This window comes from Haliotis asinina, chromosome 7 (genome assembly GCF_037392515.1).
Source record: "Haliotis asinina isolate JCU_RB_2024 chromosome 7, JCU_Hal_asi_v2, whole genome shotgun sequence".
In the NCBI taxonomy this organism is placed as follows: domain Eukaryota; kingdom Metazoa; phylum Mollusca; class Gastropoda; order Lepetellida; family Haliotidae; genus Haliotis; species Haliotis asinina.
In genome coordinates, this window is record NC_090286.1 from 51,155,463 (window position 1) to 51,175,090 (window position 19,628).

General features: G+C 36.9%; 1 protein-coding gene across 2 annotated transcripts in view; it reads left to right on the top strand.

Annotated features, from left to right (window-relative positions):
• Window positions 1-19,628, top strand: part of LOC137292158 (kelch-like ECH-associated protein 1) — a 64,006-nt gene that overhangs the window by 28,336 nt on the left and 16,042 nt on the right. The window contains exon 1 of one of the 2 annotated variants that reach the window (XM_067823706.1): window positions 3,003-3,137. The exons of the other annotated variant lie outside the window; for it this stretch is intronic. Within the exon in view, the coding sequence (XP_067679807.1) occupies window positions 3,056-3,137 (82 nt within the window). The 5' untranslated portion in view covers window positions 3,003-3,055. Of the gene's footprint in view, window positions 1-3,002; window positions 3,138-19,628 lie in introns of those variants that run through there. 2 annotated transcript variants of the gene reach the window in all.

Genomic DNA, 19,628 nt, shown 5'->3' on the forward strand with positions numbered 1-19,628 from the left:
ATGTTTCATTTTATTGAATTCAGATATAGATGAGATATCCTTTTGTATATTTCTCCTTTTGAATGCATTTTATTTTATGCATCAGTTTCAGTTTTGTACTAAAGTACAATAAGGAGAGTCCAAACATAAAATTGATATTTTAAGTTCTCATTATATCATATGAGTAGGCAGCGATAAGTACAAAAATATAGAGAGTCAGAGCCAAACAATCCAAAACCCCTTGCGTATTTTTTTTTGGGTATGATCTGATGTTGTGATAACTAATGAATAGCTGAAATCACAGTACTGCATTGAATGGATTTTACTACTCTGAAATCAGAAATTCGACGCGACCAGTATGCAGTACGCGACCAACAGAATGAATTTGTTTGAAGCGATTAGGATTAGGATATGACTGAAATGTGATCAGACATTTCATCATGTCAAAGCAGCTATGTTTTACCAGATTTCAGTTTCATTGTTCAAAATAGTGTAAGTGTTCTTGGTTAGTCTGAAACCTAAGCTGAATCCTGAGTCGGTTATCGTGGCTTCTGATTGGTCAGTTTATGAACTTTGCTGATATTCACGCCAGGAAGGTGTATTTGGAACCAAGGCTGTTTGTGGAGATTTTAAATAGCTACTTTGAGATTCTTAATTTTAAAATTTGGGAACAGTTGTTGATCATTGAAACTAACAAATCTGAAAGCGTGTTGTAAAATACAAAAATTAACTTCCCTTTTGTGACGCACTACCTCTCTACATATGTGAACTCACATGGTGATGAAAGAGACATCACTTAAGAATATTGACATCACCCTGGAATGCAGTAACATCAAGATACAGTGGAAGATATCATAAGATATAACTAGATCAACAATGTTCTGATAAAAGTGGGTAACTGTGGATCTAAATGAACACTTTATTGTCCCCTGCTGCAACATGGAGCGGGGGACTATGTATTTAGGAGCGTCTGTCCGTACATCCATGTATCCTGATTATTGTTAACACAATAACTCATGAACTGTTGAGCCCAATATCTTCAAACTTGGTGACAGCCAACATTAGGGGTATTATGCAGACACCAGTCAGTGTTGGTGACCTTGACCTTATTTTCAATGTCATTATGACACGTTGGCCACTTTTCAGATTCTTTTTAATGCGATATCTCATGAACTATTGCACCCAGTGTCTTCAAAATTGGTGACAGCCTACATTAGGGGATTACGCAGACACCAGTCAGTGTTGGTGACCTGGACCGTATTTCCAGGGTCCCCACAATTCAGATTCCTTTTAACACAATATCTCATGAACTATTCTACCCGATATCTTCAAAATTTGTGACAGCCTACATTGGGGGATTACACAGACTCCAGTCACTTTTGGCGACCTTGACCTTATTTTCAAGGTCATCAGGCCACTTTGGCCACTTTTCAGATTCTTGTTATCACAACATCTCATGAAGTATTGTACCTAGTGTCTTCAAAATTGGTGACAGCCTACATTAGGGGATTACGCAGACACCAGTCAGTGTTGGTGACCTGGACCGTATTTCCAGGGTCCCCACAATTCAGATTCCTTTTAACACAATATCACATGAACTATTCTACCCGATATCTTCAAAATTTGTGACAGCCTACATTGTGAGATTACACAGACACCAGTCAGTTTTGGTGACCTTGACCTTATTTTCAATATGACTACAACACTCTATCCACGTTTCGAAGTTATGTTAATGCAATATTCCATGAAACATTACAACCAAAACAGGGCAAATTTTATGGATTGCAACTTCTTGAGTTTATTTTATGACATGTGAGTATGACATATGTGAGTTCATGGGCAGAGTTAACAGTTAAGCCGTTGTGTTCAGTTCAGCTCAACCTGATGAGGGGGCTAGGATAAACCCAAAATGTCGTAAAATAAACTCAAGAAGTTGCAATCCAAAACATTTGACATGTATTACTGTGCCAACTTCTAAATGCCTTTGAAGAATCACATTACAACCAATGTCCTCAATCTTGTTGGCATGCGTACATTGGGTGATTATCCAGACACCAGTCATTTCATGCATCTCTTGTGTAAGCTAAAAGTAAAGAGTAATGAATATGTTATATTTCATTCTTCTTTATCTGCAGAGGACATTGCCTTGTTAGTGGCAAACACTTGTAGAATTTCATTTAAAAGTTCAAATTTATACAAAATTGATACTAATCCATGAAAGTATCCAATTAATAGTCCGTAAACTTACTGTATATCATCAGGCTCTCGACAGACTTTGTGGTAAAAGGTGGTGACAGTGAATGAGTGAGTTTAGTGACAGACTGAATTTAGTAATTTAGTAAAGCCAAATTTTTCAACCAGAATGCACACCCACACTGTTGTTTTCCAATAGTAAACTTGGGCTAAGACTAACATAGGCAGAAAATAATGATAAAATAAGTATTACTTCTTTTCTACATCTGGCATTGTGGCTAGTGAATACAACTGACGATTTTCAAAAGTAGTGTGTTTTGTGAGGTGTCGTGTTTTGAGTATAATGAGATGTGTGATATTGATAGTGTAGACCCTGTTCATAAATATGCAAACACTTTGCCATGAATGAAGTGTTGCTCATTCATGAAGATAATTAGATCAAGGACTTTTTCCATGTTCCCGATGTTTATAAATAAATACACAGTGTTTTTTTAGGGTACATTTGAATAAAGTATTTGCCACTTCAACATGTTCAAAGGTTCAACTTTCAGTGCCATTTACAAACCTGTTTATCAATTTCACTCTTGATATATATTCCCTCCCTTATAATGCATGCTACTCATCCTAAAGTCACCATCTATGTCATCTACTGGTATATACATAGGAGCGGTATATACATTTATATGTTACCATGCCCTGTGACTTGAAGCTCAGAGTCATCCAAGCGTTCTGCTATTCTGTTGGAGAGGCGTAGCTCCTCCGTCAGACACTTCTCAATGACGCAGAAACTCTGAATGGTAGTCAGAAGTGCAGATGTGTGAACACGCGAAGTTGATGAACACAGTTGTAGTTGTTCCTGTTGTCACAGCCTCCTCCAAGAGTGATGACTTCTCCAAAGTCTTCCACTTTCCTGGACAACAGACCATCGCCACCATATGTAACTTGCTGTTGGAGCACATTTTCTGGTGAGCTCATCAGTGGCTTTCAAAAGTTTGTAGTTCTTCAGTAGTAGGATCATTTCAGATGATTGTATTGTTTTGTGAGAGTCTTCTGAATGTCTGATCCATATATTTCATGTTGAGACCTGTGATAGTTTTCCTGTGTTTGACTGAAGAACATGACATTGCAATAGGTTATTGTTTCACGATGTAATGTCCTGTCAGACCGGCTTCTATAGGGTAATTCCTCATGACTAAAAAAAAACAGTAATGGTGCAGAGTCACAGTTACTGACACTTAGAAATATGAAAATACTCAGAATTATGTTTCCTGTGTTGTAGACAGTTTACTGAGCTACAAATTTGATTGAGTTTATGCACGTCAGATAATTGACATGGATAGCCTTCATGTGCTAGCATGATCATGTACTTGTATGAGAGCATGTAGACAATGTTATATGCAATACATAGGGAAGGTGGTTGTCATTTTTGTGATTTTGACTAACCAAAACACTTTCATTGGGATGGTATGAAATTTTGCTGGTTAGGTTAGAAAATACAAGAGTGTGTTGATCATCATTGTTGATAATCAAGTGATGTCTTACTGATGTTGTAAATTAAAACTAATCAAGTGATAGTTTTAAGGATAATAAACAACAATAAACAACCACTTGGGATAGGTTCATATACCTGTCTGCAGGGAGCTGACTGTTCTGGAGAACAATTACAGCTTATTATTGTCTCAGTGGTTCTTCCACAAGTTCTGATCAGATTACATCTTGCAAGGTCATAAATGTTAGAACTGGTAATATCTTTTGATCCATAAGTTTCATGACTCCAAAAGCAGCACAAATTTGTATGACCATCATGAGGCGTCTTGCTTCATAAGAAGATTATGTAGATTAATATATGAATGATCATCACATGACTGTGTCGTGTGTTCTCATTGGATGGAAAACCTCAGGTGTGCATTTCTGTTGTGAAACCTTCAAATATGTTCTAAAAATCTGTTCTGAAAAAGGCGATGGCTTTGAGCATCTGTTGCCTTGTTTTGGACATCTTGAGAATAGGGTCTCTGTGTCTTTGCAAGTGACGGTGCATTCATTGCTATCATACTTTGATTGAGACTTAAGTCTGAGCCAGAGTTGAGATTTCAACCTTCATTTTTAACCTGATTTAACCTTGCCCTGGATAATTTTATACATCAGACAAAGGTTTAGATAGGGATCAGAATGTTGGGGGAATATTTTCTCTGCTCTGTTTTCAATTCCAAATGATATCCCTTAATAGTAGTGTGATACAAACGTTCCGTAGTTATATATAAGTACCCTGTAGTTGTGCTGTTAACCTTCATTCTGAACTAGATTTAACATTGCCCCTGATGAATTATATAGGTTTTTGTCTATATATCTGAATTTTAATTAACTTTCTTAAAATTTCGTACAATTTCTAGTGCAATCGTATTAGCCTAGTTTGAACCTTAAATTTGTAGTGACTACGATAAAATTTTATAGGCTGGCCTCTCTATTATGAAGCATGTATGCTCAAGCATAGACACTATATTACTATCAGGAATGTCATTTTTCATATACTTACCAAACTTCATAAAAAATATACCCAAAATCTTGCAACCCCTGAGTTTAACTTTTGCTAGTGTATAGTTCATTGATTGAAAACAATTTCAGACTTCACTTAGCTTCCATTTGAAGTAATGACAAATATTTGAATTGGAATAATTTCAAGGAACAAACGTAATTTTAGGAAAACTGTCAATCAGAAATCTGAAACTGATTTCTATCCTTCTGTGATTTGACCCACGTATTGTATACCATCAGAAAATGACGACCCTATTGTAATGATTTAACCATGTGATTGTGCCTTCCAGTCCATTATACAAAAACGGTACCTTTCATGAAATTATAGCTACACTCTTGATTTTACGTGTTTGACTACTAATTTTTATGGTCAAACTACCAAGTTTGACACTACTATTTGCAACACTCTGGGATTGGCATCTCTGATAATAATTCATGTATGTGACCCTGCTCATTTTTCCCTATGACTAAATCATGATGTTACCAAGCTGGTACCGTGTGAAGCTGTATCATTAATTCTGTATGTTTATGTGATTTGTTGGTGACAACTTTCTTCTGTCTCTAAGGGTCTGCACGCTGACATGACACCTCCTTAATGCGGTGGAAAACACGAGGACGCGTATAATTTATGGCGTGTATGAAACCGTTCGGAATCATTTTCCGTCAGATGATTGTTAAGTTTTGATAACGTCTATTTTAATTTCATTGCCATCTGACACAGTTTTGAAATACAAGTTTAAATCATTAATTATGGTCTATTATCCGTGTGTAGAGTTTGAACTGTTGCATGTAATTATAAAATATGATAATGATAATAATTTTTTTCATGCCAGGTTTGATTGATTGAAACATATGTTATTCAATTAACAAATGGTTTGGGTACAAGTGATTAAATTAAATAAGCTCTCTCCACATACTTACAACAGTATATTACAACAAAGTTCAAAGGGTAAAGATATGTACAGAGTTATTATCTTCAAATCAGGTAAATCCATTGTCAAATGATCAAGTTCAGAAAAATGTTTGCCTTTTTTAGGTATTATTCATGTGTTCAGTAACAGTCTCCAAAGAAGCAGAGTGAGGGGATGAAGGTGATGTCACTGCCGTAATGGCTTGAGTTGCTAATGGAACATTATTGGTCAAACATGTTGTTCAACCCTATGTGGATATGATAATTGTGGTGGTGAAATTACCTCATTTGGGTAGCTGGTACAAGCAGTACGTTTTTTTTATTGAGTAAAGTAGATTTTGAAAGTACCACTTCTAGACCAATCTACGTAAGATTTGTACAGGTTTCTCTTGTTAAGATTGAAAGTATATAGAACAGTATATATTTTGTTGTATATATTTCAGGTCTGATTTCATTGGTTAGGGGATGGGGCTACATTATGAAAACCATATAGAACAAATTCGGAATTTAGTTTCACAATACTAACAGCTGTTACAGTTAACCTTCCATTATTTTAAGAGTTTTAAATTTTCGGTACAGATTTTTATACCATTATCAAGGCCAGGATCTTAAATCTTTATTGTAAACTGACAGACAAGCTTTTGATCTTAAGACAGTCCAATTTTCAAAAGTTTGAATTATGAAATTAAGGAGATTAAAATACTATATTAAGAAAACTTGCAGATCCATGCTCCCCAACCTCAATTATCTTAAAAAATAGCTGTTTCTGGATTTCTGTTTCTTGTTTATTAGTGTTTGTCAAAAGGGTGACAAATGTATTTTAAAGATGTTCAGTCATGCTTATTTTTTCTCCTTTTGTACAAATGTCATATAAGCAGTGACAGTGAGGCTAACTCGGTTAAAGTTTTATCAAGTCCATTTCTAATGACATATATACTTGACTGTCCTCAGCAATTGTTGTAACCCTTTTAATGTTTTATCAAGTCCATTTGTTATGACGAATACAGTCTAAGCTGTCAAAACCAGCATTTGTCCAATTCGGCAAGTTGTCAACCCCAGGGTAAAATCTCAGTCCAGTCCGTTAATGTTTTATTCAAGTCCATTTATTATGGTGTATATACTTGACTGTCCCCATCAATGTTACAACCCTTCTAATATTTTGTTAAGTCTATTTATTATGATGTTAGTACTTGAGTGCCTGTGGTAATGTTTACTTATCGGTGTGTGTGGCGTCATTGCTGCTGTGATACGTGCAGTTGTGTTGTCACTGCTGCCATGCTATCAGCACAAGGATACACATAATCTTATCACTCTCCGCGTTGCAAAATATTGTTTGGATAGTTTTATCATATGAACGGGCTGATTTCCCTAAGTGTGTTGATAACCTAAATCGACACCATTGTTGGTTGAGTCATCAACTGAGATATGCAGACAAATAATAGTCTTACTTATGGATTCATCCGTGGAAACCTGCTGAAAGCATGTTTACATTTAAATGTTTACATTTACATGTTTACATTTACCACTTAAGTGCCTTATGTAGCGCTTTACAAAGAATTGTAAAGATTACTTCAATTTTTTTAACTTGCAAATTTTATCTATCACTAGTTCTGTAGCCCATTTAGATGTAATAATGAACTTATTTTTTTCTGAATCTCCAAATTTTACTGGTTCATGAGGATTCACGAATTGGTTGATGTGAATATAGGAGTAATCCTATGTATAACGTATCTGAAAGAATATGGTTTTTATATTATAACATTCATGCCATATTTTGGCACTTGACAAGCTCTTTTACACATTCTTCCCATGCAAGGAGTCAAACCAGGGCTCAAGTTTAATGAGCAAACACTTTACTTGCTATACTACCCCATTCCCAGTGTGAGTGAGTTTAATTATACGCCGCACTCAGCAATATTCCAGCTATATGGCGGCAGTCTGTAAATAATCTTCTATACACAGTCCAGTGATCAACGGCATGAGCATTGATCTGCACAACCAATGTGGAACAACCAATGGGATCTACACAACCAATGTGAACCAATGACATATGCCAACCAAGTTAGCAAGCCTGACTACCCGATCCTGTTCGTTACCAGTTCCGACAAGCATAGTTGCTGAAGGCCTATTCCACCCCATATCTTCACGGGACCATTTCCAGTGTAGAGCTTCCCAATGTGGAGCTTTGTAGCACTTGATTTTTCAAACATGCTGAGTAATTACCCTTTTATTCTTTATAAATTAACAATATATTTCATTGACAATTGAAGCATTCATATCACTCATAATTGTGACTTTTTTCAACCATAACACAACAGCTGTGCTACAGACGTTTTTGCAGCTGCAATGACCATGCATATTTTGTCCTATCCAAAATTACAAACAAAACTAGATTAAATATGTTTGACAGCGAACTTGTACAAAGAAGTCACTAATGCGTGTCTTCAGAAAATGGGAAACCAAGCTAGCATTTTGCTGACTCACGGCAAGAGCAGTGGTGATTCAGCAGTTTATCTGCAAAGCCAAGTCCGGGAATTTTATCTGCTCAATTTATGAGCTAGCTGGTATTCAGTTCCAGCTGATAGAGGAATTGCTTTCATTGGTGCTTAAGAGTTTGGGCAAATTATGGTGATTGTTAGTGTGTGATTTGGCCATGTGAAGTAGGTAGGGGGACACAGGTGGTGCATTGAATTGTCACGTCATGGTCTGCAAGTGGACATTTCTTTGCACAAACATAAAAAATCAGTACGGCTGAGGAAGGGTCAATGTTTGGTGATTATGTACTGCAGTTTGATTGCATTTAGCTGAAGAATAATGAATAGGGTTTTATTTTGTGGACACTAACGTATATGTTATTTGATTGCATGAGCAACTTGCATAGTGATGGAGTGTGTACAGGAGACAGGTGATGGTACCAGTGCACAAAGCCATTTAATATTGTTATTATTTTTTCAATCAAACTTTCAGTTGATTGCCTGTGAGTGTTATTAAGATTTCATTAATCCCACATGTAACAGTGCATCTTGTCTACCTTGCTAGTTAGCAGTACTACAATCATTCACTCCTTCAACATTTCATGACTGTAACAGATGCTGGTTCTTGTTACATCAATAACTTTATTCATTGCCTGTGTTCACAAATAACTGCATCATGAATGCAAGCTTAAGGCAATGTCAGAGGACAAAGGTATCAGTGGGAGTCTATTATTGAACAATTTATTGAATACCATGATTTTTACTATCTTGCATAAATAGGGACACAGTGACCCTGTTGCCTTGGGCACTGCAAATTTTATCTGAAGAGTTGTTGCCCTTGGCAAAACCAGGACCTTGTGACCATGTTCAAAATCCCTGTTTACCCCAGTTCCTACTAGACAAGAACCTCAATCAAAATGAAGCATTCACAAAATACAAAGAATTTGTTCTCCATAATTTTGTCAGGATTATGCACAGTGATCATTGCTTTGACAAATGTTGACTGGTGGTCTTGTTGTTCATGCCACACACAGCACTAATCCTGCTAAATGGTAGCAGTCTGTAAACAATCAAATCTGCACCAAACTACCAAGTGCTTGGCATCATGAACATCTATCAACGCAGTTGGTATGTGTCAACCAAGTCAGTGAACCTAACCACCTGGTTAGCCATTACTTACAAGCATGTGTTACTAAGTCTTTGAATGTCATTTAGAAGTGAAAATACATAAGAATGAAGATTTTTATGGATATCAACTTCTTTATGAGAGAACACAACGTTTCGGAGTTAATGCTTACTCCTTCATCAGGTGATTGAGAAAGGGATACAGAGGTGTATTTATATGTACAGGTAAAACAATAACAAAGTAACAAGTGGAATGAGTTAACGAAAGCTAGTATAAACAAGCACTGATAGGAAGCCGATAGTTAAGATAACAATGATGGAAGCCAATGGTAATGCATTACAGTTGATTGGATATGTTTACATAACATGATTGGGGATAAGGGTGGAAGCCAATGGTGATACATTACGCATGATAGGATGATGTACATAACACACGATAGGGGGTGAGCATGTTTACATGAGGATTGGTGATGTACAAACACAAGTATGTACTCGGGTAGATAGGCTATACATGAATTACATAGATAGAATGTACACAGGTAGATGAGATTAATTTATCAATAAGTCCCAGGCACTTGGTAGGTACACTCCTTGGTCGCGGAGACAGAAACCAGCCATCAACCGCGACCAAGGAGTGTACCTACCAAGTGCCTGGGACTTATTGATAAATTAATCTCGTCTACCTGTGTACATTCTATCTATGTAATTCATGTATAGCCTATCTACCCGAGTACATACTTGTGTTTGTACATCACCAATCCTCATGTAAACATGCTCACCCCCTATCGTGTGTTATGTACATCATCCTATCATGCGTAATGTATCACCATTGGCTTCCACCCTTATCCCCAATCATGTTATGTAAACATATCCAATCAACTGTAATGCATTACCATTGGCTTCCATCATTGTTATCTTAACTATCGGCTTCCTACCAGTGCTTGTTTATACTAGCTTTCGTTAACTCATTCCACTTGTTACTTTGTTATTGTTTTACCTGTACATATAAATACACCTCTGTATCCCTTTCTCAATCACCTGATGAAGGAGTAAGCATTAACTCCGAAACGTTGTGTTCTCTCATAAAGAAGTTGATATCCATAAAAATCTTCATTCTTATGTGTTACTGAAGACCAATTCCAACCTGAGCAATTCTCAAAGTTATCATAGTATTACAAGTATCGCAAATCTATGCCACAGTATTGCTACAATATTACTCGCCCGTTGAAGATACTGCAGTGTAATATTTTTACGGCAATATTGCACTAGTGCAATACCGCTTGACGTATGATGTCAAAATGGTTCAAAGTTGTGACATCACAATGCTGATGCCGATGTCGCAATTTTACTAGACCTTGCTTGACTCGCGGACAGCTGAGAGTCGTCACACTGTAGGCAATATGGCGGCAGTTTCTGTCAGTTTATGTTGGCGAGTAATAAACAGAATACTAAACTCACTTTCGTGAAGTATCATTTTTATTAAACTCGTTAAAGATGTAGTATCAAACTCACTTTCGCTTGTTTGATACCAGATCATTAACTTGTTTAATAAAAATGGTATTACACGGAAGGTCGTTTAGTATCCTCTATGTATTGTATAGTACAATTGTTGGGAGAAATGTTATGAGATCTTAGGCTTACGTGAGCTTTGTGAAATGGGACCCTGGATCTGCCCGTGTTGCAAAAGCAGTGTATATTTCAAACCTGCATCACTTTGGGCTTTACTCCCACTCCAGGCGGACATGCCATCATTTCACTGGAATATGGTCAATGGAGTCATTCAACGCACTCACTGACGCTATCAGTTATATGATGAGTTTCATTCTTCCGTGTTATGGATTTTGATGTCTCATTGTCATTGTCGTATCTGTTTTGTGCACAGAATATATTTAATATGTGAATTAGGTTATTCGCAAAAAAGAAGGTAGGTCCTCACAAATAGTTCTGAATATCAGCTTTGAAATTCAAGTAAATCCCATATATTGGTAGGCAGTGAAAACGTGTAGTTTCAGACCTAAATGATCATTTGTTTTCTTTCTACATTACACATGTTCTTTACTGACAATAATGGGTCATTATCCTTAATGTTTTCTTTTCAACTTACATTGAGAGGTGATGACTGAGTGATTATTTAAATGGCTTTGATGGGATTTGTGTGAGAAGATCATAGAAAACAGATAAATTGAATAAATGGCTCGTTAGGGACGTATGTCCTGTCACATTGGTGTGTAAATTCCGATTTGACATGCGCGTCATTTGATGTTTGAGGTCTTCCAGCCTTTTGGTGTAGCTTGATGACTACCACTACATCATAAGAGAAATGACTGGATTACATCTTATGTTAAATTTTGCATCAGCTGTGGTGTTGATTCTTTTTGGAATGAAAAGTTGAGATTGCCAGTACAATTTACTGAATGATTTTAGATTAAACTCATTTTGTCACGCACTTGTAAGATGGAGCAGTTGTTATGATGCGATAACAGTCATGACAGGAAGTAGTAGTTGTGTAAGCAGCCATACAAAACGCTCAAGTGTTCGGGGGAAATGATAAAGCTTTATGCTCATGAACTAATTCACAACTGCTGATTCATTGTACATAGATTTTGCCATCATTAGATTGTACATAGATTTTGCCATCATTAGATTGTGAGGTAAGTTAAACACATCTCCGTGACTTTTTCTAACACAAAAATTCCTTTTTTTTATTGCATATGTAGAGTTTTTGTGGTCATTCATTATTATTGCAAATGAAGACATGGGTTGTAGAATTTCAGTATGACAAAGCAAGTACTTAACCTGACCAAATATGTTTAACCATTCTTCAAAGGCCATTCCTCTCAGTGTAGGCCCTGTTTCACAAAGCCATCTTATTTCACTTTGTGGAATGTGGACCAGGGCCAGTGTAATTATTTACACAACAACCTGTTATGATTTGTCTGGGTTTTTTTTCCTGTTGGTGTTAACGTTAAACATTGTGAATCATTCATGTAGAAGCCACTTAGGGATCATGACTGAGTACTAACTTGATTGTAACTTCCAAACTTGAACACTAACGTACAACAGTCATAGTACTTAAATCCAAGGCCTAGATTTTCGAAGCTGTCTTAGCGCTAAGATAGTTGCAAGTTAATGTATGGCACGACCATCTTAGCACTAACAGAGCTTCGAAAGTCAAAGCCCAGGTTGCTGTTGTACAAAGCAACCTTTGCGCTGAGACTGTCATAAGTATGGGAGTTATGATCACTTTAGCGCTAAGATGCCTTTGCGGTTACCTAGGGGAAACAAGTCGCATGGTTGCTATCAGTCACTATTTTTTCACCATAAGTGCACCATCTCAGCACTGTGATGATCGTAGCTCCTATACTCTAATGCAGACATACAACAGCCTAAAAACCTTTGTTGATTGGATGTGTGGTTTGTCTTTGATTGGTTGATACAGTATTTACTGAGATTCTTGGACCAAACTACATTTGCTGTTGTTTTTTTACTTTCACCAAATATACAATCATTGAGGTATGTTCTGCCTATTGGAAGAATACACCTTGTGTTTGTTTTGAGGACAGTCTTCAAGTACAAGGATATTGCCTTTTTAGTTGTTAAAACCGTCGACGTTACGGATCCATGGCAACCAGTAAAGGAGGTAGGATGACTTGCAAACTTTTGACCACCCGGATTCTGTTTGTTTGCATATATACAACCTCTAGCATCACCTGGGGTAATGTTCAGGGGTAGCCATTTGTGTTGCAGCCTGTCATTATAGTTGGCCTCTGTAGTCAGTGACTTGCAGGAAACTTCAACAGTCTTTGCTGGGATTTTGTCCTGCAGTTAGCTAGTGTGACACAGCAATTTTAAAGCTTTCATGGTGGCAGGAAGTAGGCTTGCCTGGGTACGGAGGTTGCTTGAATAGCATTGATTGTTCGGTTTGCTGATGTCACTTAGATGACAGTGGTTGAGTTGAGTATCTGGTCCAGCTTAACAGAATTGTCAGTTTGCTGTATGTATGGCATTAGATGCCTTCCTTCATAAAAATATATATTTTCACTCCGGAACAATGTCGGAATCATCTTTTCATATTGTCTATACATTTTATTATTGACATTTGGAAATAAGCATCGCTTACATTTGTTATTACCTAAAAAAAAGTGAAAATTTGACAGTATATGAAAATGACATGCATCATGTTCAGTGCACTTGATAAATGCTGCTTTACCCATGTTGTAGCAGAAAGTGAAGGCAGTTGCAATGGTAGGTCTCACAATCTCTGAACTGTATCATATTCCCACCTTCCTAGACCTTTCTACAATGTTAAAGCCCAAAATGAAACATGTCTACATTTCCTCAGGTTCAAGTTCTGAATCTCCTTTCTCAAAGGGGCTACTTTTTAATTGAAAAAAAAACTGGATTCTTTCTATCACAATTATATATATTCAGAGATTAAGTGGGTGAGTGAGTGAGTTTGCTTTTATTGCACTTTTTTAACAATATGCTATCAATATCACAGCAGGGATACCAGAAATGGACTTCGCACATCATAACCATGTGGAGAAACAAACCCATGTCTTTGGCATGAAAAGCTAATGGTTTAACCACAAGGCCACCCCACTGCCTCCAGAGCCTAAGCATTAGTGTATGAGTATGAGAAGCTGAATGGGGATCTGGTAGATGCCTGTAAATGGCAGGAATACCAGGGCAGAGTAGCTATTGACTGGAACAACAAGGTAGGTGTTTGCTGGTTACCGGTGTTGCCCTGACTGGGGAGTGCTCTCATGGAATAAAGAATATCTGGTACATGCAGTATTATTTACACGGCACAGTGACATGGGTAATATCAGTTACTGTTGAATGCATTAATATTCACATTACAGATTGCTCACTTGCCTTCATAACTCACACACACCCTTTTGTAAATGCTGCAAGCTGGTATTAGTATAATCTGGTGGTCTAAACAGTGTCTTTAAACCTTATCTACTGTCTATTGCCTTCGATATCATAAGATATTGTTCTTAATTTTTATCAGAAGATTTTGTTCTTAATTTAAGAACAGCTCAAGCTTGAAGTAAAGCATAAATGTCAAAGGGTCCAGCTAAATGACCGCAAGGACAAAGGAACCTAGACACTGCAATTGTTAACAGAAACATTGGAAAATGTACTGAACTAATCTCCTGTGGAGATCCACGTTAGAAATGACTTTCAGTTGGTCTTCAGCAACCCATCCTTAGCAATACAGAGGATCGGGTAATAAGCCTTGTTGACTTGGTTCACGCATGTAATCATACAACAACTCATAGATCTTTAATAGATCACTTGATCGTGTGGTCCAGGCTGTTATATGTACAGGCTGCTATCATATAGGTGTCATGTTGTCTTGATCAATGGGATCACTTATATATTCCTACACAAAGTATTTGTTTTGTGAGGATTTTTGTTAGAATTGACTTCATGCACCCATGCTTGCTATAAGGGGCTAGTAACAGCACTGGGTGGTCATGATGTCAATAACTGGACTATTTGGTAGTCGTCTTATAGCCTAAATTGTTGCTGAGTGAAATGCATAAAAAACAAAGAAAACTGTGAATCTATAATCAGTAACATTGTTATATTGCTATAGGTATTTCATCTATGTCTGAAAAAGTGTCCATTCAGAAAAGACATTTTTTTCCCCACATGATTTTGTTTGTTAGGGACACTGCCCGATGGGAAACATGTTATTGTGAGATAGTATAAATAGCAGTATCGTCCAGGGCCTAGATTTTCTAAACTCTCTTAGTGCTAAGATAGTCGTAAGTGCCATACATTAACATTAACTTACCACTATCTTAGCGCTAAGAGAACTTTGAAAATCTAGGCCCTGGTTTGCAGTGGTCTCAGATAGGTTTTGATGCATGCAGTGTGGACACTTGCTGCTCCATCATCATAGACACTTATCACATGTCAAATACACAAGGTTCGGATTAAACTTATCATCAGTGGCATTTTCATTGGAAGATATGGATTAGATAAAAAAAAACTTTTCATTTTTTTCTTTATTAATTTTTTTGTTTTCAACTAATCCTGTTTTTATGCAATGATGCATCATGGGATTTCTTTCATTTTTCACGTTTGCTGGTGATTTTGCAACTGAGTGTAGGGACTGTGTTTTTATTTTTCTCTTGTCTTGATCTCATAGAATTTGTATTGCAGGTTATAAATTTGTATTGCAGGTTATTAATTTGTATTGCAGGTTATTAATTTGTTATCAATACTAAACTGTTTCCTGTTTGTGTGCAGTGTTCATTGTGAAATGCATAAATATCTGCATTTGTTTGAATGAAAACCTTGGTTACTTTTATTCCTCAAATTCTATAAAGTTGTGTACCTGTGTCCTACATACAGCTATTTTCACCTAGTCATGCCCAATCGATGGTGTGACATGGTTGTAGCACTTGTGTATTCAAGCCTGTGTGCAGGTCAACTGGTGATGGGTGTGTGCACTCAGGTCCTAGTTTGGACATAATCTGAATTATAGCACAATCATTGTGAGCTGTTGTCGCTCCCAGCAAGTCAACAAGTTGTTTTGGAAGTTCTAGTTTTCCTGCAAAGATTTATGTTGCACCAATCCTTTCCTGTACCAAATCAGCCTTGGCAGACAAGGTTTCCTTTAGCATTTTGATAGCTGTCCTATGGTGTTTTCATAGTGCATTATGGGGCATTGTGCATTTTGACAGCTGTCCTATGGTGTTTTCATGGTGCATTGTGGGGCATCGTGCATTTTGACAGCTGTCCTATGGTGTTTTCATAGTGCATTGTGGGGCATTGTGCATTTTGACAGCTGTCCTATGGTGTTTTCATGGTGCATTATGGGGCATTGTGCATTTTGACAGCTGTCCTATGGTGTTTTCATGGTGCATTATGGGGCGTTGTGCATTTTGACAGCTGTCCTATGGTGTTTTCATGGTGCATTATGGGTCATTGTGCATTTTGACAGCTGTCCTATGGTGTTTTCATGGTGCATTATGGGTCATTGTGCATTTTGACAGCTGTCCTATGGTGTTTTCATGGTGCATTATGGGGCATTGTGCATTTTGACAGCTGTCCTATGGTGTTTTCATGGTGCATTATGGGGCATTGTGCATTTTGATCCTATGGCGTTGGTGCCTGTACAAGATCATGACCAGAGTTGTTTAGTTGTCTGTATGTGCATATCAGCATTTGGATTTTTTCACATTTGGAAGTTAGTGCTAAAGAATAGCATGTCTATTTTTGAAGAAATAGATGTTTTCATAGTGCATTATGGGGCATTGTGCATTTTGATCCTATGGCGTTGGTGCCTGTACAAGATCATGACCAGAATTGCTTAGTTGTCTGTATGTGCATATCAGCATTTGGATTTTTTCACATTTGGAAGTTAGTGCTAAAGAATAGCATGTCTATTTTTGAAGAAATAGATGTTTTCATAGTGCATTATGGGGCATTGTGCATTTTGATCCTATGGCGTTGGTGCCTGTACAAGATCATGACCAGAATTGCTTAGTTGTCTGTATGTGCATATCAGCATTTGGATTTTTTCACATTTGGAAGTTAGTGCTAAAGAATAGCATGTCTATTTTTGAAGAAATAGATATTTGTCAATTCATATGTGTTAGCCAGTGTATCTCACTGCCATTAGTAAGATAACATTTAATTTCAGATGTAAATATACTGCTTTACCTTTGATATTTTAATAATTGTTTGATATGCATAACATATACTCATAAGCTGTCATTTTCATATTCAAATTGATTGGGTTTATCTGGCTTTCCTTATCAAAAACAGAGTTGTTATGATAATTTGTATCCACAATTGCATCCATAGCAATGCAATGTCATTGTTGTAGATAACATAATCAATTGTCAGAGCCGTTCCCAGTACAAGTGGAAATGTGCATTGTCATTAGAGAGGAAATTAGTTATATAAGTAACCTGTGACAGTACATATAACTCCATGTTCAGTACTGTCCAATTCTCAGTGTCTCATAATGAATGCATGATCAGTCAGGTAGAAAAAAAGTGATCAGGTAAACAGTGGTCTGACTGAGGTAGGCTGAGGTGGGATGACGCAGCACTTCAGACTGATTGATAGCCGTGCTGGTTATTGCTGCAGTATGACTGGCAGATATTTCACACGGATACTTAATAGGTCAGATACTTATTTACTGATGGCACAGCAGGACAGCTTCCCTCAGAACGGGAAGATTTCCTTCATATAGGAAACATTACGGTTAAAAGGAACATTTATTTTTCTCCAGGAAGTATATGTGTGTTTGAATTTGTTAGAACTGCAAGAAATGGGAAAGAAAAATTGGCATTGACTGTTTGTGACAGTTTAATGACGGCTCTTCATCCCAGATACAGTTTACAGTTTGTCATTGTGCATGCCTTACATCTGACTTTGCACTGACTTTCATAAATCCACAATTATGAGAATATATGATGATCCAGTCAGGTGGCGTGGTGAAAATGAGCAATTTCCTCAGTCTTGCTGGAGCACAGACGAACGTAAGTATTTCAGCAAATTTTTCTGCAGACAAGTGTTGTGCATTGGTTAAAATCTCATCATTGGTGACTGGTTCATTACTACAGATCTCTCATCGAAAATAATTGGTTAGTGTCATTTAGCAAACTTTAATGAGTATGTTTGTTATTTCATAAAAAAATTTAAAAACATGTAGTTCTTTTGTCTTTTTTTCCAAATTGAACAAAATGCACTTGCAAATTTTACATTTTTTAAGCATGACTCGTATGTTAGGAATATAAATTCCTGGAAGTCTTTAAGATAAATTCAGTCCTGACTTTTGAAAAAGCTGCTAATAAAATGTAACAGACAAGACCAACCTTGTGAAAAATGTTGTTAAAGCAAACAAATCTTCCCAAATTGTTTGTGTTTGACTATCAGAAACATGATCAATTGATTGTTTGTTTAGTCAGTGTGACCAGTCTTCGATTATTTCATTCAGTAGGACCACCACTACTGAAGAACTTATTGCAGAAATGTTTTTAGAAATTTTAAATGTAAACTGTTGTAAACCATTAGTGTTTGTTAACATCATTGTTTGAAGGGTAATGTTGTCAAACAGAAGCAGCTATATCAAGTGAACAGAAATTCTGACCAATGACAATGTGATGCAACATCTGATTGGGATTAGTTCCCACCTTGGGGTATAAACACTGATATAGCCTATCTGCACAAATCATAATGACGTGCAGTATTGTGCTACCTGACTTATGTTACTTCAAAAAGGTCAATCCCCAGATAGTGTACAGTCTGTTAGGCTTGACTGGTTTGTCGTTGTATATACTGTACACTGAGTGGGACACAGGGATGTCAGTATTCGATGATTAACTTCAGGTAGTAGGCACCAGGGTGTGTTGTATAGCCATTTATGTAGCTATTTCCTCCTACCTGATTATAATGTCATCTCGAGTCATTGGGTAACAGCCTTACTTTGTTTAGTTTGTATCCACATGTTCAAATGTACACAGCTGAACATGGAGTTTAGGCATGCTGAAAATCTTCATATTTGAACAGGTTTTACAATTAGATTCAACAAATTGATTATTAGGTCTCAATATCTTTTTGATTTGTTTATACCTGGCATAAGATTTCTGAAAACTGGGGAAAGGGAGATGACAGAAATAATATTTTGTGTAAATATTGTTTTCTTCCCTTACTGTCGGGTAGTTTTCCTTATAGTCCTAATTCCGTATAGTCCTAATTTTATTTTTTTTCTTTCAAGTTAGTCTCCTTACTCAGACATAATTTATTGGACAAACAGAAGTAAAGCAGGTAAATATTTATGTATTCAGCAAGTATTCTTTGCATCAACAAAATAACTTACTAATGGCGACATTTTTATCTCATGTGTTCACTAATTATACACGGCTATATAGTATTAACTTCTTGGTGTAGAACAAAATGTGATACCCAGCATAATCTTCTCTTTTATCTCCTTACCCTTATTTCATTCCATCAGTATAATTGTAAAAAGAATACAAAATGTGCTGAACTCTTCACCTTTTATGTAAGTGGTTTAACAGGTGACACGACAACGGTGAAGTGGTCCTACCTTTGAGGGTCAGTCACTGAGTGCTCTTCATTTGGGGTCAGATTCTACATACTGTACATTGCCAACACCCTCTGTGGTATGGCTTGGGTTTGACTTGGAACTCTCCCTGCCTTAATGTTGAAGTGTCTCACTGAAAGCTGCAGATGGAGCACCATTGTAAGCACTAGGTGTTTTGTTTCATTACTGAGGATTGATTGTATTTACCAGTGTTGCGGCTACTTTGTTGTAGGAAGCAGTTTGGATTTTGTATATATTATTTCTCATTCAGTCTGTGTTTTGAGACTTATTTTGGGCATGGTCTTGGCTTTTGTCAGTGTAGTAGAGTTGTTATGTT